At 41.6% G+C, this 21783-nt stretch overlaps 1 protein-coding gene across 1 annotated transcript; it reads left to right on the forward strand.

The window, feature by feature from the left end:
- The first annotated feature begins 5528 nt into the window (after positions 1-5528).
- Positions 5529-20056, forward strand: LOC145441670 (putative N-acetylated-alpha-linked acidic dipeptidase). Its single transcript, XM_080319587.1, has 16 exons — positions 5529-5701; positions 5770-5970; positions 7392-7570; positions 7786-7895; positions 7969-8095; positions 8172-8351; positions 10217-10406; positions 10930-11015; positions 11322-11524; positions 13971-14209; positions 14278-14368; positions 15428-15680; positions 18562-18643; positions 19015-19107; positions 19173-19290; positions 19809-20056. Exons 2-16 carry the CDS (start codon positions 5777-5779, stop codon positions 19902-19904), a joined length of 2241 nt encoding a protein of 746 aa, XP_080175713.1. The 5' UTR covers positions 5529-5701; positions 5770-5776; the 3' UTR covers positions 19905-20056.
- Positions 20057-21783: the final 1727 nt, after the last annotated feature.

Raw genomic sequence — 21783 nt, forward strand, 5'->3', positions numbered from 1 at the left:
GTCGGTTATAAATGTTGATGAGAGAATAAAAAAATATTAAATTGGGTCTATATAGAAAGGAACACACGCGCATTGGAGGTAAATTGCGCGGAGCGCGAAATTTTTTTCAGGTGACCGCTTCTTCGCGGCCCCCTTCAGATGTTTCACGCCCGCCCAGGTTGAGAACCTCTGTTCTAGACTTTTTAAGACACCACTTATGCGGATCATATGGCGAGGAGGAGCCTCGATAAACCTCCAACACTTGGTAAGGAATTCTGTATTTAGCGTAGTGGTGCCTTCTACCCGGGCGGCCCGGGTTCGATTCCGCGTCGGAGGTTTATCGGGGCTCCTCTTCCCCCGCTTCGTTGCTCTTATGGCGACAAAAAAGTTCAGAAAAAAGATTCGATGAAAGAACGCACTCACAAGGAATGGATAGAGGAAGAAAGAGCCGCGGAATAGAGGTTAACATCGAAAAAGAACTGTGACATCGGGCACTATAGGTCGAGTTGGATGCCAGTTTAATAGGCCGCAACTGTATATAGTCGTTCGGCATCCTCCTATCTGCTCATCACATTGCATTGTGTTTTGTCTCATCGTGCATTGTGTGTGTGTTGATCAGATGCAAATAAGATCTGACGATTACTGATTATTATTATTGATTATTTATTAGAACTAGCAACCCATTAGCGTTGCTGCTGGGGATCATACCACTACGCTATCTCGCCACGCTACACAGTGTGTTTTCAGAGAGTATTAAAGTTAAACGAGCAAAACCTTCATGACTGGTTATATATACATATTAATGTTTTGCAACAAATTATCGAAAACTTGACAGAATAACTGGAACGGATGGCAATGAATCAGACAATGTAGCCAGCACAAAGCACGGTGTAAATTCTGGCGTCATGCAGATATTAATATTCTGCTCCAATTTTACACAAGGTATTTTTGGCGAACAAAGTTTATATCTTTTAACGACAATCGATCCTGTATATATGATGTTTATGGGAAACGTAGACTTGCACTTTCGATCACTGAGCCAGACTTACAGCGAATGTGCTCATTAAAACAAGGACATATTTCTTCTCGAGACAATAAATTATATTGTGCCTTTTGTATTCCATATATTTTTAGATGTGGCGTGTCGCTGTATCCTGAAATTTTATATAGTGCGTCACAAGTCAAAAATATTGCAGATCTTACATGGAACCTAAAACATATAGGCCTACGAACATGAATAAATTGCTATCGTTTACCTGAACACGTCCATCGTAGGTGAAAATCTATAAAATTGTTGACGGGTATGGTTATACTGTGTGTGTTGATGAGGCATATAGGCAGGGCATGGTATGGTATGGTATGGAACGAGAATTTTCCATACTCCATACTTGTCTTAACCTCTCCATACCATACTTGCAATTTTCCATACCATACAAACATTGTTCCATACCATACTTGATACATATTCCATACTTTCAAATACTTCAATATCATAAGTATAGTACCTTTTATAGCACCTATATTATTGATATTTCGGATGTCATTATTGCTTAAACTGGCCATCGTGCGAATCTAATTCCTGGTAATAGTTTTACAGAGTCTGTTTTGGTGAGGTTCAGTTCACTGTGGTGAGGTGCCGTGTACGTCTACTCTACAGCTTCCGCGAGCGAATGAGATAGTGAGCAGATTGTTATCGATAGGACTGTCCATAAAAGGGACTGGCAACATACGGCCCGCAACAAGATTTTTTCCGGCCCGCGGACAGTTTCCCGTCTTACACAATAATGTGACCCGCGGCCCCAGTCTGCCAAGATTCCCCCTACTTGCCTAAACGTCAAATTTTAGTGACTGTATGTTATTATATGGGTGTGCGCACTGTGCAGCGTGCGAGAGTCGACCTTACGCGTAAGTTCGCCGAAGCGAGAAGACTTGCATTATCGGCATTTATGATGTGCTGAACCCTAATGAATAGATTCTTGGTAAATTTTGGGTACCGGGCTTATCTAACGCTTTGAAATCTTAATTAAGGATTGCACCGTGAGTTATTTGATCAGAGAGAAGCAGACACGGCGGCGCCTGTTTGACAATACTATTCTCAAATCAACATTGTATAGCAGGGGCAGGCAACTTCCCCAGCCGGCGGGCTGGATATAGGAAAATTATGTACTTGGCGGGCCGGATTGCTGAATCGATGCATTATTCGCCCATTTATCCACATATACAAGGTGTAAATCGCATTTAATGAATGTATTTAACGACAGCAATGTCACTTCAAATCCATTTCTCGCCGATAATGACGAAGACAATGTGAATTGGACAACAGCATTGTCATACAGGCGCTACCATGTCTGCTTCTCTTTGATCAATCAACACACGCAGCAATCACTAATTAAGATTCCAAGGCGTTCGATAAGCTCAGTACCCCAAATGTACCAAGATATCAATTCATTAGGGCTGAATAGGTGACGTGACAGCGTCGTTGTTCAACTGTGTGGCCTATTTTATGTCGATATTGAATTCATGCGGATCGCGGCTTCGACGAAATTTGATAAGTGGCCAGAGACCCGGCTACGGAATCAAAAATAAGGAATATCGGCCTGGTGTAAATGACCATTGTAGTCGACAAACACCATAATTACCACAAACGATATTAGGGTTGAGTACATCGTAAATGCCGATAATGCAACTCTTCCCGTTTAGACTAGGGTTGCCATACGTCCGGAATTTCCCGGACATGTCCGGAATTTCACTGTTCAAACTAGCGTCCGGGAGGAATTTCTAAAATATGCCAAATGTCCGGAATTTTGAAGATTTGTCGACGTAGGCTCATAATTTTTTCGTAAATCAACAAAAAACATTATTTTCGGAATAGTTATGCTGATGCATGATAATTTTCTTCGCGCTGCGCGCGATTTACCATCACATTTATTGATTTTAATATGAAGACTACAATACCCTCGCAAAAACTGCAATAAAATATAGATAAAAAGAACCTTCATTTACTGGAATAAGCCTAATTGTAATCGCAATTATAGGAGAACGGAATATTCCTAGAGATCGTTAAGGCCGTTTAAATGCTTTATTCAAAGATAGTGGGTCGTTTGCCTTTATTCTGGGGTTCGTGAATATGTTGAACGTAATCAGCCTCCAATATAACTCGTGAGTAAGTCCGGGCAAAGGTGCTGACTTCTTTTAGTAATCAGCTCGTCAAATTTTTATCTGGGCTAAGGATCATTTTTTGGAGATGGAGTCGCGACCATAAAAAGTTGGAAGCCACTGGATGTGGGGTGTTTATAAAGCTCCGCGGCGCGCACCAGCATAAGGCTGATAAACGATCTTATCGGTTGGGCGTGAACATGACTTAACGATGTAAAATTACCCTCCCTGTATTTTCGAACTCATAATCCTCCACCAGCTCTACCGCTAACTCTGATCATGTGGGCGGAGAGTAGTAACTATCTATAGTTATGTATGGAACAACCGAACAAACAATACTATTGACAGAAGTCACTCAATTAATTTAACGACAAGATGCATATAGAAACCAGATTCATATAGCAAGCCCCCCCCCCCCCCCAGAAGTTGTATCGATTACCCTATGTTGGGCTCAAAATCATTGTTGATTTGAGTGGGAAGGGGCTAAAAACATGTGCTTTCGGGCCCTGTAACACAACACACAGCCACATACTCCCGAACCGGATCGTGACCACCTCTGGTCTATGAGCAAAGCTTTGCTAGTGTGACGTCATAACTCATTTTGAAATACACTAGTGGGCGCTAAAGGGTGTCCGGAATTTGGGTCACAGAAATATGGTAACCCTAGTTTAGACGAACTTACGCGTAAGCTCCATTCTCGCACGCTGTGCAGTGCGCACTGCGCATACATGTATTGTATATAATAACATACAGCCACTAAAATTTGACGTAGTAAGCAAGTAGCGGGGAATCTCGGCAGACTGTAGCCGCGGGCCGCATTATCATATAAGACGGAAAACTGTCCGCGGGCCGGATCCGGCCCGCGGGCCGTATGTTGCCCGCGCCTGTTGTATAGTCATTATCGGCGACAAATGGCTTTGAAGTGACATTGCTGTCGATAAAATACATTCATTAAATACGATCTATTCCTTCTATACATGGGCGAATAATTTATCCATTCAGCAATCCGGCCCGCCAAGTACCTAATTTTCCTATTTCCGGCCCGCCGACTGCTGGAGAAGTTGTCCGCCTCTGTTCCATAAGGATATCATCTCATTTCCGGTACATTGGCATGAGGCACATGCAAGTTTGAAGTAAATACTCGCAAAATAATTCATAATATAGGCGCACTCATAAAAGATCCCAGCTGCAGGCGATCAATGCTGCAGCGATCTGCGTGATTATTAGTACAGTATTTGGTTGGGGTTAGCGTGGCGAGAATTCCAAACTATATCTACCCCACTCCCTGATCTATAATCCTAATGCGAGATCGTTTGAAATATGACCAATAAGATATCTCGGTATGTAAATAATATAGATGTGCGGACAATGTTTCGGAAGAAATGTAATGATCAATCACATTGAGCATTTAGTTCGTTGCATCATGATTGCTTGTAAGCTGTTGTCACTCAAGGAATGAGGTAGTTGGAGTAGCCTACATTATCAATTATTGCCTCACATGATAGACTATGCTCGGAGACGTCGTGTCTAGATTAGAAAGAATATCGGATCAACATTACTGTTGTCATTATTACATCACAAAATCATGTCATTCCAAGTGCTCCTCAAACCGTTGCACAAGCGTGTATTTGTTCCTACACAGCGTTCAATAGTTCACGTTCACACCAAAGCGATCGTATTCCGTGAACAGCGAACAACGTACGCTTCATGAAGCTTGCACAGATCACGATAAAATGTATAAAAAACCAAAGTATGGAAGTATGGAAATGTCGTTCCATACCATAGTTTAAAATCTTCCATTCCATACCATACTTGCCTTGTTCCATATTCCATACCAAAATATCGATCCATACCATACCATACTTCCATACCATACCATACCATACCATGCCCTGCATATAGGTAGGGTTGCATTTAAAATAATGTTTTAAAACACTGTTAAAAACATGTTTTAAACAGTGTGTTAAAAAAAGGCCCTTGAAAAATGTTTTTTCTAAGTTGTAAAATTACGCCATAATTGTGTAAATACTTTACAAAAAACATGTTGTACGAGCCTACGGACAATTACCACCCGATTTAACCGACGTATATCGATATGGGATGGCTGGAACCCTCAAAATTGTCGGTTCAGCAGCAATAGTACATATATATCGTCAAATGAGCTATTTTAGTCTATATTTTCAATTGCCAATGTCAATCCACTATGACGTCACAATTTAATATTCGTGACGTCGTGGCTTGAAAATAAAAAACCTATTTTAAATTAATTAAACATGTTTGTTTTAAATTGATTTTTGTTTTAAATGCAACCCTACATATAGGCTACACCGCGTTTCGCGTCGACGACAGTAGCTATGATACGTTTCATTTCATGACTTTGTTTCAATTTATTCACCTCATGAAAAGCCTATTTGAACTGCCAAATGAATCTGACTGCATCCAGAATGCGAAATGGTGAGAGATTATCTGAAATACCGTTTATTCACGCGAGCGGTGTGTTAAACGATGTGCATCCCATGGGCATAACTTCAGCTGCTGCGATACACATGTTTCGTGGACGCTGATGGTAACGTCGAAGTTTTGTATTTTTCAGTATTGTCCCAATATATCAGCTTCATGCTAATATTGTTGCAGTTTTAGAATGGCGTCGGTTAAACATGTCAGTTTATTACTTATCGGAGGTGCGGCGGTTGGAATTCTAATAGGGTTTCTCATCGGATGGTATAGCAACAACGCAGGACCCGCCGTTTCTGCACCGCCACCAATGGCAGATCCTACCGTTTCGAAAAGTCTGATGGAGGAAATCAACTCCGGCGAGATTGAAAAGTATTTGAAGTAAGTACGACGTGCCTGTAGCCAATATAGGCAGGTCAGGTAATTTCCTTATAGTCGGCATAGCGCATATAGCCTATACGCTATAGCGAGCTTACCAATGCACCTGTGCACCTATACCGATCGTTTTGTCGATTCGATAAACCCTGATTCTCGCAACACCTATAAAATGTGATGCCTCTAATATATTGCATGGCATAATAACAACTTTAAACGTTATGACTCGTCCATGAGTCATTCCATAGTCTTCCACCTTCCATAGCCTTGACTGCAAATGATTGCTCGATCTGACTTGCTGTGTTGTGGCTTCATAGACTCGACTTTTTAGGATTCGTTGTGAGTTAGAGATGTGCATTGTACGGGATCAGGATTTGTATTCTAACCGAACAATAAGCCGGCCAGTTTTACCGAAACAGGATTGGATCCGGATTCACAAATTTATTGGAATGTCGAATCAGGATCAGGACAGGATCCTAAATTCCCAATGCATAGGAGTGGCTTTACTTCGATATTTTGTATGAACTGGTTTGAATCAGCATAGTGTCCTATATGGTGTCGACACAGGCAAATCTCACGCCTCAGTGAAATTGTATCACGTCACAATTTCCATTTGGCTACAGGCAATTTGACGGTCATTTTTGACCGGCTTGCCGAGCAATAAATTTGGTAAAACGGGTATCAATCGAAAGCTGACTCTGCACTGATTAAGAAAATATAAATTATATTCCGCTCGTGGCACTGGAACTCCCACAATCAGCCTCGAATTTTTCATTGTTATGGAGATTGGCATTGGGACGCAACAATGCTGTCTGGCGAAACGAGAGAGTAGCTCAAGAGAAAAAAGAGCCAGGCAGCATTGTTGCGTCCCAATGCCAATCTCCATAACAATGAAAAATTCGAGGCTGATTGTGGGAGTTCCGGGGCCACGAGCGGAATAAAATTTATATTTTCGTAATCAGTGCAGAGTCAGCTTTCGATTGATACCCTTTTTACCAAATTTAATGCTCGGCAAGCCGGTCAAAAATGACCGTCAAATTGCCTGTAGCCAAATGGAAATTGTGACGTGATACAATTTCACTGATGCGTGAGATTTGCCTGTGTCGACACCATATAGGACACTATGGTTTCAGCATTGCACCACAATATCGAAAATTCCTTATAGCAAACTTCAATGCATTGGCGAAAAAGTATTGATGAGACAGGCGACAGATGGTGAGTATTGATCACTGATCAGTATTGTTTTGGGTCCGGGTTTTGATATCTAAGACGGAAACAGGATCCGGATTCCGTTTTATGAAACAGGATTGAATCTGGATCCCGAAAAAACATGATCCGTACATTTCTATTGTGAGTGTGAAGACTGATTTCACAGCCACTTTGAAATGGAGTGTCAACATAAACACTAAAAGGATATTGATTTTCAGGTATCTTACAGCTGAGCCTCATATCGCTGGCCGGGACGTTGCTGAAGTAAAACTAGTCGACTATATAAAGAACATGTGGACTGACTTCGGGTTCCACGTCGAAGTGCATCCGTATGAAGTTCTTCTGTCATATCCCGACCAAGAAGATTCGAACTTGATATCCATTTTATTAGAGAATGGTAAGGGAATGATGCCTGCCTACTTTCTAAATTACCAATACATACTCTTTCTTAAGTAGCATCCTAGAAGTACGGTACGCTACTATCGTAATTTCGTACCCTATCGTATAGGATACTTGGAGAAAAATATTGTACCGTACCTATAGCCAAAATCGAATCGCGTCATCTCTGGTCAGATAGTTGATAGTGTTCCGAACACAGTTTTGTATCAACAGGCACAGAGATCGAAAAATCGACGCCATCAGAAAAGGTACTAGATAAAACACAAGAGAGCGGCAAAGTAGTAAATCCATTCAACGCATATTCCGCCACCGGGGATGTCATGGTTTGTACCACGCTTAGCGCCTATTTTGTGATGTAGGATGTTGTTAGATGAATAGTACATTCTCTTCGCGCAGGGAAGCCTCGTTTATGTGAATTACGCTCGCGTCGAGGATTTCATAAGGCTAACTCGTGATCTTGGAGTCGATCCGTCGGGTCACGTATGTATTTCCAGATACGGGCGAATATTTCGAGGGTCAAAAGGTGATCAGAAATGCGTGCACACCACAGTCTACACATTGGGTTATGGAAATCACAACCTAATGCACTCTTCATTCAGCGTACCTCGCCCAGGAGTATGGCTGCAAAGGGCTGATCATATATTCGGATCCGATCGGTTACACAGTGCCTTACGCAAATCCATATCCAGACAGTTGGTTTTTACCGGGGACCGGTGCTCAGCGCGGTAATTTACAAGCATATAAGGGTGATCCTCTCACGCCGCAATATCCGGCCTTGGGTACGTGCAAGTCGTGGATTATTCAATAACGCGAATAAGCTGCGTGTGTGACGTGCGTAGCAGTGAGTGACGAGACCGAATAACAATAACATCATGCACTATGTCGCCGACAGGCTGCGCGTGTAAGTTCAACCAAGGTCGATTCCGAATCATTGCAGAGGTGGTCAAAGTAGTCAAGAAAGCTACTCAAGTAGAAGTAGAAGTAGCGACGAAAAAATCTACTCAAGTACAAACTACTTGAAGTAGAAGTAGAATTGACTGACTTTAAAAGTACTCAAGTAAGTAAGTAGTTGTGAAAACGATCCTGATTGGATGGATTATAAAAAGGTGCAAATTGAGCTATGATAGGTGACGAGCTTGATTCATGTTGGTGCATACCAGCAGGTATCCAATTTTCGATAGCATAAGCATTCGTCCACATCATGGGATGAAAATAATAGTATTGATAAGGAAATGCGATACTAATCCTCTGTTTTCTCGAACAACACGTTTTGGAAAATAGCATGGTATGGCGCCATCCCCCATATTATAAGGCCCGTAGTTTAGTCGAAGAGCAATATGGAGAAGTTGTATAGGATACGGTGTAAACACTTTGCGCGATTAGTAAACGTTAATAAAAAATATGGTGGACCGTAAAAATGCCATATTGTGTAGCTGTATTTCCAGAAATTAAAGGCATTACTGCACTTGCTTTTATACTTCAACATGTATGTTATTCGGACAAAAGAACTGATATTAATTGTAACTTAAAGTATATGATACTGGGAATTGAAAGTGAAATATAAATACTACTTCTAAAAGCAGAATAGGTATTTCATGTTTTTAGTCAAGAGAGTTTCAAAGGTGGTATGCTAAAACAGCTCTAACATTAAACAAAAAGTCAAAGTCCACTCTTCTAGATTAGGACACGCCATGGACATATATGCTAGATTACGATATGACAAGAAAATGCTAGATTGCGAAACATCAGCTTCAAAGGTTATGATGAGCCATATATACTGTGATGAATTATTTCATACGGGTGCACAATGTGGTGCGAACGGAACCACGCCAACCCTCCACCTAAATTATATTCACCGATACTTTCGTGAAATCATACTGCATGGTCACTCCGTATCCACTGCGCGCGAAGCTGTGCTTTACTAAACTTTTATGAAAATTAAATGTTAATACTTCGTGAAAACAGCTCCGAAATTCCTCAGGCTATCTTCCTGATTGGAAGATTGAACTACTTCTACTTGACAAACTGAAAATAGCGAAAAGTAAGTAAGTAGATCACAAAATATTAAGAAGTAGAAGTAGAAGTAGCGAAAATCAGATCTACTTGAGTAAGTACCAGAAGTAGAGGAAAACTACTTGAGTACTTCGAAAAAGTAGAAGTACTTCGTTACTGACCACCTCTGAATTCATTAGAGGCATATCCAGACTCCTCAACGCCACCCAAACGTTTCAAGCAGCTAGCAATCTTACAAAAGCCTACGAATAATAATCTACGACGTGTACGTATGCACCGTACGGTACATTAAGTTCATATAATGCAGTCAAGATCGTAACCAAATCATAGGCAAGCTGAGAATCGGCGGCGGAAGATCGCAAGAGAACAAAGCGTATAGTTGTCAATACCCCTAAAGGGGTTAAAGCCACTTAACAGTAATACTGCAACATTATATATTTATTTACCGACGTATAGCGGATATAGCATACATATTTTGTAAGAAGTTCTGACGAAATTAGACGAGTCTAGGTGGTATCGGCATTAATTTAATATAAGTAATCCAACCATCGTTATGTAGGATATGGTGTGTATCGCGTATAAGAATGTAGCATAAAGTGTCACCCTCCAGCACTGCTTTCTTTCAAGATAGATACCGCATGGCGAATGCGGGAAAACGAAACAACACTACCAAAAATTCCTGTGACACCTATCGGCTACGATGATGCCGTCAAGTACATGGGGAAGATGGGAGGAAAAGAGGCCCCGGATGACTGGGTCGGCGGGATGGCAATTACGTACAAGCTCGGACCAGGGTTTGCGGGTGAACTGAATAAAACTGGGTGAGTAAATTTGGCCACCAGGTAAGTTATAATTTCGTCTTCCATTATTCCGAATGTATGCGATGTGATAAATGGGTGAGGGTGATATCGTCACGGTGGAATCAAAGTAGCTTACGTCCATTTTTCAAATTTTGAGATCCGTTTTTCAAATTTTTAGAAAATCAAGTTTTTGCAAAATTTTCACTTTTTTCGGCCATATCTTTGCCATGCTTATTGCTTATGTTTTTCATATTGTTTACAAGTGAATCATGGCTGGAAGAAAATGAAAACTTAACATGCAGTTAATTTTCTCAAACCCCCAGTTATCGACTATAATTGATTCTGATTCGCATATGGCATATATCGGCGTCGATCGGCATACTCTTAACCTTAACTCTGTAGCTGAGCACATGAAGTATGTATTGTGTCCTGTCCAATGTGGATACAGTGATTCAAAACATCAGTTCAGTGATTGGTTTCGATAATTTTACATTGCTTGGATAGCTTCACAGTGGTTAAGTATTGTTGCAATCGAATTTCTAAGGCAAATCAAGATGCACGTCACGACAAAGAATGAAATCGCCACAACGCGTAATATTTTTGGTTATATCAAAGGATCGGTTGAGCCAGGTCGGTGCTACAGATTACATATACAGCATCCAGGCTAAATAGCCAGTGTCATAATAACGAGCCATTCTAAAATGCGAGATATTCAAAATAACAAGTTATCTAACATAGTGAGTCATGTCTAGCTTTGGTTAGGGTTGCGGTTTAGGCCAGAAGCCTACTAGCAATACGGTTGGCGTTAGCTGGATGTTTTTGAGTGCCTCGCTGTTATGATGCTGGCTATTTTAAATGCCGCGCTAAATCATCATGCATCGCACATGACTGCTAGAGACTAATGACAAATAATATAGATATATAATCTCATTACAGATCGATATGTTCTTATTGGTAATCACCGCGACGCTTGGGTATTCGGAGCCGTTGACCCTTCGATCGCTACCTCCGCAATGCTGGAGATGTCTCGATCGGTTGGCAATGCCGTCAAGCATGGTTGGAAGCCGAGAAGAACAATTATTTTCTGCAGCTGGGGAGCGGAGGAGTATGGTTACGTGGGTGCAACGGAATGGGTCGAGGTATATGATATGACTTTCTCTACATCAGGGGTTCTCAACCTGGAGGGGCGCGCCCCCCTTGGGGGGCGCGGGAGGCTCTTAGGGGGGGGGGCGAGAAATTTTTGTCAATTTTGTCAATGTATGTATAAATTGTGACTAAACATGTGTTTCACAACCATTCTGAAGAGACGATTAATGAAGATTAAACTTAATTCGTATTCCAGAAAACTTGACAAACTCAAACTCCAGCAGTCGCGCTCAACGGAGTACAGGCTGACTTCAACTTCATTTGAGCAAATTTTTGATATTCTCTGAAGATTTAGAGAAAATCCTACGTGCAAGTCATTCATTACTTTATAGCTTTGGTAGTAGCCTAAATCCCTGTGCGCTAGGTAGCGGTTCTTGATAGCTGGCGAACTGGACTGCCTAAGACAGACTTAGATGCAGTATAGGTTGCCCGGTTTCGCCCTCAATTTGGCTATAAATCAACACAATTTAATTCATTTCCAAAACTGATCAAATTTAGCATGGCTGGACAGAACGACGCCGTGCTCTCTGTAGTCACTACCAGCATCAGGATTAGTCTCAGTGCAACCTACCTTGAAATTAATTGATGTCCTTTTCAATGTTTTCGTGTTATTTTCAAACAAGTTTGGGGAAGTTTGTCAGCAATGTAAAAGACTAAACAAGTGGAATGCGGATTCAAAATTGGCGTAAGATATACCTTATGCATACTTTCAGATCAGGGGTGGGCAGCCCGTATGGGCGCATGCGGCCGTAGAAGTAAATTTGTGCGGCCGTCGACGTCTAATTCAATTAGTATGTATGTGTTGGCAGCCGTAGACATGCAAATTGCAATTACGAATTCACTCCCGAATTTTCGAGAGATTTTATTTAATCTTGAAATTTTCTTCGCGCTCCGCGCAATTCAACGAGACAGGGCTGGGAATCCTCAAGAAATAACAATTCATTCGCGGCTCTGAAAAATTTTCGCGCTCCGCGCGACATTATGCACTCCCAGCAACTATTCATAACATTGCCACTCGCGATTACGGTGCGTACAATAGGCCGTTGTGAAAAGTAGAATAGTCCGGAGTTCACCGGGAATGGGTATGGATAGTTTACCATCGGTATTTCGCGTCCAGATCGTTCATTGCGGCTATGCCCTGGAATGCGGCCTTAGGCTACATAAGTAATCCAAATGCGACTATGATTAACAGGAAGGTTGCCCACCTCTGTATTAAAAGATGTGCTCTTTTTGACATGACGATAAATGTAAGGGGGGTCAGGGGGGCGCGATTTTTTTGAACATCGCCAAGGTGGGCGCGTGTCAAAAAAGGTTGAGAACCGCTGCTCTAGATATTTGTCACGTACGTGGTGACGTCATCAGTCATGATTACGTCACAGTGGATCAGTGGCGTCGCGCCCTTGTGAGAAGAATTTGAACACGTTCCGTAAATCTCGCTCCTCACATCCGAAATTGTCATCTCGGCTACGCCAATGCATCGCTATTCGGGGATGAGAGCGTGTCAATTCCGTTAGCCTAACAGGCCAATGTTGAGTCTACTGTCTTCACCCAAAACTCATTTTGGATGCTAGTTCTGCTGCCATCCACACCCAGTGCGACTTGGAATGTGCTGCGAATATCGGAATATGCAGGCCCAATTCAAGTCCGGGAATTGTCACTAACATGAGCCCACTTCAATCAAAGAAATACATCTTCGTCTTACAGCTTTCTCACTAGTACTTCGGTACCATTATACCTGTCGTTTTAATCGGAAATGGTACGGTTCTGACATTTCATGACGTTTTGATACAGCTGATATTATTTGGGGCTATGCGAATGATGATATCTTTACTACAGCCGATGACCAGGTACGCGTTTACGACGCGATCTCAGCGTGGCCTGTGCTTAACTTCAACTTCAACTTCAACTGTTCGCGCTGAAGGCTATAATTTTATGTGGGATTACGTCGGGCGGTCACGGAAAACCAGTTTACTAATTTCCCACTCCGTCGTCATATTTGCAGGGCTGGGCAAAATAGAGTGCTTGAGTGATTCCATATTCGGAAACGAGTATTATAGAGGCGCCGAGCCGAGTGTTCTGGTACCGCTTATATTAAATATATTTAGGAAGTTTGTAAACCGTATTCCTGTTTCTTTGCACTTTGTGCCGATGCTGTGGGACGTGGGTTGACAACACCTTCACAAAAATGTCGTTTTCACTTGCGTAGCTTTGTGGTATTTCATTGATGCTTTGATACGACTAATCGATGTTCCAATGAAAAAAAACTCACAAATAAAATTGTCCCCCTAGATACTCGACTGGAATATTTACAATTAACACTCGTTTTGGATTCGGTTACTGGAACCTTGTTATTTGTTGAGATTAGCGGGCGTGAGAGATATGGCAGATAATATAGGAGCGAGAATACAAAATCTCCAGCTTGATGACACAATTTTACAGGAGTTCCAGAAACTTCTCGCATCGCGCTCCGTGGCTTACCTGAATCTCGACGTTTCCGTCAAGGGGAACTATAGCTTAAGAATGGGCGGTCTGCCGAACATGTACGCTCTCATGTACGAATCCGCCAAGCTAATTCCCAATCCGGACCTGGATGAAGTAGCAGAAGGAAGAACCACGCTTTACGATACGTGGGCGAAAAGAAGACCCAAGGACTCCGGTAATATCAACAGCGTTCCGAGGTAACGCCCGACTTTCTGCTTCATGCACGATGGATCCGAAATTCCGTTCTGTGTACTTTATCCACTAGGATATGGACCTTAGGAGCGGGGAGCGATTTCACACCGTTCGTGCAAACTACTGGGATCAGCGCGATAGATGTCGGATTCACTTATGATGCGGTGGGTTCTCCGTAACACTAGGTGGCGTAGCACATCCACAATGTGGTATAGTGATTAGAGATGCTCGGATCATGTTTTTCGGGGATCCATTCCTGTTCGATGAAATGGAATCCTAATCCTAATCCTGTTTCTGATGACATATTAAAATCCGGATCCCAAAATACCCTGCTCAATGAGCATTTATTGTCCTGTCATCGATATTTTTTCTAAATTATACCGCCACACTGCATTGAAGTTTGCTATTAAGGATGTTTCGAAATTGCAGTGCGATGCTGAAGTCAGTCGAGTCTAGGTTCATACAAAAAATCAAAGTAAAGAGAGTCAATTTCATGTGGTAGAAATTTAGGATCGTGTCGTGAACCGAGTCTGACAGCCGGGCAAAAACGTGAATCCGGGATCCATTCGTGTTTGTGAAAAACATGTCCCTGTCCATTTAGAACAGGGGCGGGCAACTTCTCCATTCTGCGGACCGGATATGGGAAAATACATTCATCGCGGATTTATCCACCTATACAAGGATTAAATCATATTTAATGGCATCTTTAAGTTTAAAGCCTAGTGACCGAAAACAGTATTTAATGAATTTATTAACGTAATGTAGGCCTGCTTCAATAGCTGTTGAAGTCAATGAGACATCTGCGATCGATCAAAGTTTTCAATAAGTTACTTGAACCCTGGCTGCATGTCGGACGTACAAACCCTTAGTAAAGAGTCTCGTCACAGAACAAGAATAAATAATTGAAACGCAGAGGAAAGAGATGTGGCGAGAACAAACTCTTGGTAGCTGGGTCCAACAGTATCCTATCCTTAAGTGACACCAGACGCACACAGTAACGTACGAGGAGATTATGAGATCCAAATTTCGAAAACTCGGAATTTGAGAAAGTCAAGAGCACTCTCTGCCCCTCTAGCAACAGCATTGACCGCGGGTTGTTTATGCCATCGGATTTGCATCAAAGACTGGTATACCCTCTTTCATGATCCTATACCATGAAAAATGATGAACATCTGCATGCCGTTAAATATATGCATGAATTGAATGATATATTATATTCACAGGCCATGCAAGTCTGGTCGTACCCGGTCTATCATTCTGTATACGACACGTTTGAACTGGTGCGGAAATTTGTCGATCCCGGATTACATATCAACAAAGCAGTGGCGCAGTTAATGACTGAAATCACAAGGAGGCTCGTTGACGAACCCATTCTTCCATTAAATTGCGTCGACTACGCAGATAAATTGAAGGAAGATAAGGAGGTGTTCAAAGACGCTTACGCACAGCTTTTTAGAGACAACGGAATCAATTTGAGTAAGTGCCGGAGAGGAATTTGCGCATGCATGTTTGTTCATATGTAAAGCGGGGTGACAGAAGGTACCGAAATTTAGCCTTATATTTATGGATGAACACTGATCAATATTCGACATAGGAGTAAACTGTACTCTGAACCACTGCTGTTTGGAAGCTTGCACTCATTCATATGGTTATGCTCGCTCACCGATACTGTAATCCTTCCTCTATAACAGTGGTTCGCAACCTTTTTTAGACACGCCCACCTTTATGATAGTGAAAAAATTCGCGCCTCCCTTATCGTCACAACACAAAATCCAACGGGGATGCTGGCAACCCCAACATATGGCATGGAAGGTTATGACTGTTGATGACTGTTGATGATGTTCGAAAATATGAAAATTGCTCTATATATAGAGAAAAACGCGTGAATTGGAGGTAAAAATTTCGCGCGCCCCCCCCCCCCCAAAGGGGGTACGGCCCCAGGTTGGGAACCACTGCTCTATAATATGGAAGGTCTTCTCTTCGCATTGTCATGCCGTCGCGATAGTAGCTAGGAATAGGTTTAGATGACGTTATTATTGCAATTATATCTATGTATGTCACGTCTTTAGCGTCCTCTTTCGGCACTATATGCACGCATGTAAGATGAGCAGTCAATCAATCAATCAATCAGGTTTATTAATATTTGATTGATTGATTGACTGCTCATCTTACATGCGTGCATATAGTGCCGAAAGAGGACGCTAAAGACGTGACATACATAGATATAGATATAGCAGTGAGCACACTCCTTCGACAGGTGCGTGCATATCTGCCCAGTGCATAATTTGCACAGTGCACATGCACGGACCTGGCTCAATCGGAACATTTTTTGTCCAAAGTCTTTCCACGATCAACAATATCTCATTAAATACCTTGTATAGTGCGCATTACATTTCACTTCTAAGGGATAAATTGTTTTTGTTCTCTTAACAGGTTAGTTGATTTGACAAGCAAACAATCAGAACCTAAAACTGATGTAGAACAACAGAATGAAAGGAATCATGATTTCTATTACTGTGTTTCATACGATATAGCTGTCCGCTAATGGAACACCTCCCACAAATAGCATTAGATAAAGATAATGAAATCTTGACTAGAAGGCACACCAAAGCATCGAAGTGGATGGGCAGGATATAATTGCTTGTGTCAATTACGTTTAGGTTAATATTATCTCACTCAGCCTCACGCTACATACCTCGGTTCAATCGTGGCTATCAAGATCTGATAGTATTATCGAGGCGGTGCTTTCGCTTTTGTGAGAGTACTGGTTATATAGGCCTACATGAAATCAAATGGTATACAAAAAGCTTTGTTGCCGATACCGATGATCAAAGATGCATATTGTTACCAATTGGAAAGGTGCTCACGCTCTGAATATCGTATGACAAAAGTTAGTGCTTTCAGCAAGTTACGTCCACACTCGTAGAATGAGGGATCATAATAACGCGTAACACGCCCACGATTGCGGCAACATCTGACTCGAGGAGCGATGAGCATTGTTTGTTTTTAAGACGGACTCGCATACTCTAGTCCCGTATGCTGTGCTATCACATTACCTTATTGCCTTCTTATAGATCAGATGCGTCAGGCATCAGCAATACGTTGCCGGTAACTGATTTTTTTCGGAAGTACAAAGAATTTGCTGACCAGGCAGCATTTGTACCTGTGCGTCAGCAACCGTTGCGGGTCCATAGAAAGTAGACACCTGACGCTCACACTTCGCCGCCATATTGATTACGATGCCGCGAAAAATGCCTCGTTCTGCTCGCAGGGAGGTGTCGATGAACTCGATGCGATGCTATCTATAGTGACATAAAACCAAAACTATATGAAGTAATGATCATTGTTGGTTCTCGAAGTCCTTCCCATCGCAGGCCAAAGGTATTTTGTATTGAAATCCTAAATGATAGCTACTGCTATACTCCAAAGTAGCCAGTAGAGACACACGCGCGTCCACGTCGTCCAAATATCATATGATCGACAGAAAAGATCATCGCTCTATGAAATATGCCGGACCTGATGTGTGGAACAGTATCCCGCCGGCCATCCGACAGTCGAAGAGCATGTCCAGTGTCCACATTCAAGTCGAAATACAAGCAATTACTACTAAATAAATACAGTCCATCCTCAAGATTACCGAACCACGACTGACCTGTCGATCTCGCTTTCCATGACATTCCGCCCTATTTCTTGTCGCTTTCTTTTTTCTCTACTATCTTCTTTACTTTTATCCACTGTGCATGCCTCCTCTTTAGATCGCCTAGGCCAAGGTGGGTGTCTGATTCCATAGACTACTCCAAGTCGCTTCGATATCTTCCTGTCTTTTCATTGTATCGCATTTTTGTGGTGTATTGAACTGATAAAAATTGCTAATATACCAATGATGATGATGATGATGATGTTTCCATTATAGCAAGGCGACGCCAGTAATTATGTATAATCCAAATGGTCATAGCCTAACGGAGAGAATAAGTGCAGCAGAACAGTGACATTTCGCAATTATTGTCCATAAATTACTCGCCTGTAGTTACGATCTTCTCACTCATGATCCTGCCTATTTTTCCTCAAATACTTTATTATTACACTTGGACATGTAGAAATCATTTTCATGACAATTTTTGTTCTGTCTAGTCTAAATGGTACGGCATGCTGTTGAGACTTCAGATTTATGTAACTTTTTTACGACATATGTCTAATTGTCTACCTTGCGAATATAGGGCCAGTGCAGTTACCAGGTGTAGGCTACTTAGCATCATTTGAGTAGAAAACACTGTGATTCGTCTGGAATAAAGATGCATTTTTTACTAAAATATCGTTCCACTGCAGGGGTATCTAACTCATAATAACTCCATTGCAGCACATTTTGACGAAGCAATTGAAGATTTTCGAAATGCCGCCAAAGAACTCCATGCTCTAATAGATGCCTTGGATACTACCAAGTTCGTGATCTAGGACAGCATGTTGTAAGCCAGTAGCACAGAAATGAGAGATAGCCTAAGAGATAAGAGATTTTCTTCAGAAAAATATTTGTAGACTTAGAATATGACAAGCTTGTCACATTGTCAAGTCGCAATGGTTCTTTAAATAGAGTACACACCATCCCTGGTTAACTTATACATCTTATATAATGCAATATCTCTCCATAGAGTCATTAAGCATGAACATATCACCGTGTTAGTGCTTGAAAGAAGAAGTTTGTGAGTTTAGGGTAGTTTCGATATAAAGTATACGTAAGGTGTGAGGAAATCCCATGTTAGAAGTAACCGACTGATCAAACTATTACGTAAATACCGCGTTATATTCCTTCCAGCACCTTATTGTTGCGGTCAATCAATGATCAACTGATGTACTTGGACAGAGCGTTCATAGACATGAATGGAATCGGAAAGAGAATCAACTTTAGGTAATTGCGACGTGATGTGTTATGATTACTATTATTATTATTTGTATGCCGAATACCTTCGACAGGCATGTGATTTACGCTCCGAGCGTACACAATACCTACGCCAGTTCTGCATTCCCGGGTTTATCGGATTCGCTTTTTGATATCGAGGCGGACCCGGATCAACCGGGACGCTGGCGAGAGGTAAGGTGTAGGGATTATCTATAGTCAGAAAGCAACGATGGGTGTGTTCAATGAACATAGTTCATGCTATAGTGGCGAATTTAGTGCAAATAATCCTTACCATTTCGTTTGAGAAGGAAATCACGTCCGTCTTCCGTGTGCATGTGCAATGTGCATCCGATTGCTTTACAACGCTCTGCAAAATACAATTGATATGCATACACTACTATGCCGTACGGTATAATGCGACTCTCTCAGCCTTTGATTGCGGCTCTTCAATGATTGCATAATGCATATGCACATGCGTTTTCCATTTTGCTAGAGAGGTTTACCGTAACCTGATTGTCAATTGATGCATTCTATCGCGAATTAGCAATATGCGTATTGTTTGTTAGGATAATTTAGTGAATTAGGATGGCATATGAACTTGCGTCAACATCAACTCCCCATCTATTCAGATCAATATTATAATTAATCATTAGATGTTGGCCGCCGATTGGACGATATAGTCCAAGTCGATTAACGACTTATTGTTTCAGGTTGAGCGTCAATACTCAATATTGCTCTACCACATCGGCTCCGCTGCTTCAACTTTGAGAGATGTTTGCCCCATCAAAGGTCATTCCAACTTATGAAGAACGAAACAGTCAGATTACTTCATTCCTCCGTCTCCTACCGATTGGAGAGAACGGATCAGCATTCAGCATGGAATGTAGAATGAACATGAACAAGCAATCCGCAATCTATTGCTACATTTGAACCGTAAATAAAACTTAGGATTGTTCTAGTGCTGAGTCGCTTACATTACAGTCATAACACTCATAAGAAAATAAGCACGCATTAGTAAATTGTACAAAGAGACAGCGTCAGTGGATCAGGGGTGCTCATTATTCAGCATCATCAGGTTCTTCTGTGGGAGGAAACGAACGCCGTACGCATTAATTGCATTGTAGAAAATTCAAGTGAAGGTCGCAAGCATAGTAAAGAGAGAGTCTTGGATCTGCCAAAAAGATTTGGGATCTTCATGACAGACATGATTCACATTGAAACATGCTTGTGATTGACTTTCTTCAACTCTGTTTAGTTGTTCACAGAGGTGGTCAAAGTAGTCCGCGTTTCTGCTAGTACTCAATTGCAACGAGAACTAGCGAATTTCAAGCAGTCTAAACTGCTTCACGTGGAATTAGAAATTGGAATGTCCGAGAAGTACCGAAGTAGATTTGGTCGTAGCGTGGCAGACGTTTAGCGGTCAATTGGAGATGCCTACTTTCCAAATTACAAAATTCTTCTTCGCAGCTAAAGAAAATTGACCGGTAAGCCACAAATGCGCAGCATTTTAGAAAATATAATCGAGTACCGTGATGCAGGGGCTATATACTGCCCGGCTGTTATAACAATTTCACTCATAAAAATTATACAAACTTATCCCACACTGATTTCTACTTTTCAAAACCAAAAAGTGTGCATAACGTGCACGTGAATATCAAACTGTTTAGTATAAGTGGAAGGAGTCTAAAACCCCAATCACTTGAGTAGGTAGTGCAATACGCAAAACCTATACTTGAGCACTACGACAAAGGCTGTTGCCATATTAACCTTGCGGGCTCGCGATTTTCGCTAACGATTTTAGTATGAAGGGTCGTGTTATAGGGTACTCGAATCCGAATCTAGTATTAATTGTAATGATTCAAGATTATTTTTCGAGTACCGTACTGAAATCAATTATACTCCCCTTTCCATAGGAGGTATATCATCAACGAGAATTATGGTATTGATGCTTTTTCCCCTCAATGTGGAAGTCTTGAAACCTTATTTGGCGGCATCACATCATCCAAAGCATGCATTACAAAGCTGTATCTAAAGCAGTGATTCTTAACCTACCATTACCGTAACCTGTGAAACACTTTGGCTATTCTGCAAGCATTTGCGGAACCCCAAATTGTAACTGAGTCATAGAACAGAACTCAGCAACAACACACATCTATATAACATTATTATGGATTACTGATGCACACAAAATAAACTGTGCATCAACATAGTGTTAAAGATAAAAAGAACAATACCATTAAAATATAATCATCACATAAAACGATAACGTTTTAATGAATATTTATTGCAAATCAGCGTGACTTCTGCTGTGCTCTTTCAGATACCCGCAGTTCAAAAATGCGAGGCTTCACCTTGGAAAGTGTCAAGTGATACCGAATTATTCGTTCGAAACGCAACAGCGTGATACCAATCGCGTAATTACAAATGATCTTATTAATATCGGAGTTAGAATTGCCGTTTAGGAATGACGGGGTTTCGATTTCGAACCTCAACAAGCTCGCCGCCGTTGGCCACTGCACACGACGTGCAACACAACAGTCACAATTCGACTGCTGAGGGTCTAATCATCCGTAACCAATGATGGTCAAGACGGGTGTGTCATCACCAATCACGTGTATGAATTTTTTGTTTGTGGTATTCATGGTGTTTGTCGACTACAGCGGTCATTTACACCAGTCCGATTGT

The sequence above is a fragment of the Botryllus schlosseri genome, chromosome 6, assembly GCF_051294905.1.
Source record: "Botryllus schlosseri isolate E-star chromosome 6, Bs_hap1, whole genome shotgun sequence".
Taxonomy (NCBI): domain Eukaryota; kingdom Metazoa; phylum Chordata; class Ascidiacea; order Stolidobranchia; family Styelidae; genus Botryllus; species Botryllus schlosseri.

Coding starts and splice junctions, on each gene's coding strand:
- LOC145441670 (XM_080319587.1), top strand. CDS start 5,777: ATGGCGTCGGTTAAACATGTCAGTTTATTACTTATCGGAGGTGCGGCG. Junction 11,016..11,321: donor CAAAGGATCGGTTGAGCCAG/GTCGGTGCTACA, acceptor ATCTCATTACAG/ATCGATATGTTCTTATTGGT. Junction 19,108..19,172: donor GGAAAGAGAATCAACTTTAG/GTAATTGCGACG, acceptor TACCTTCGACAG/GCATGTGATTTACGCTCCGA.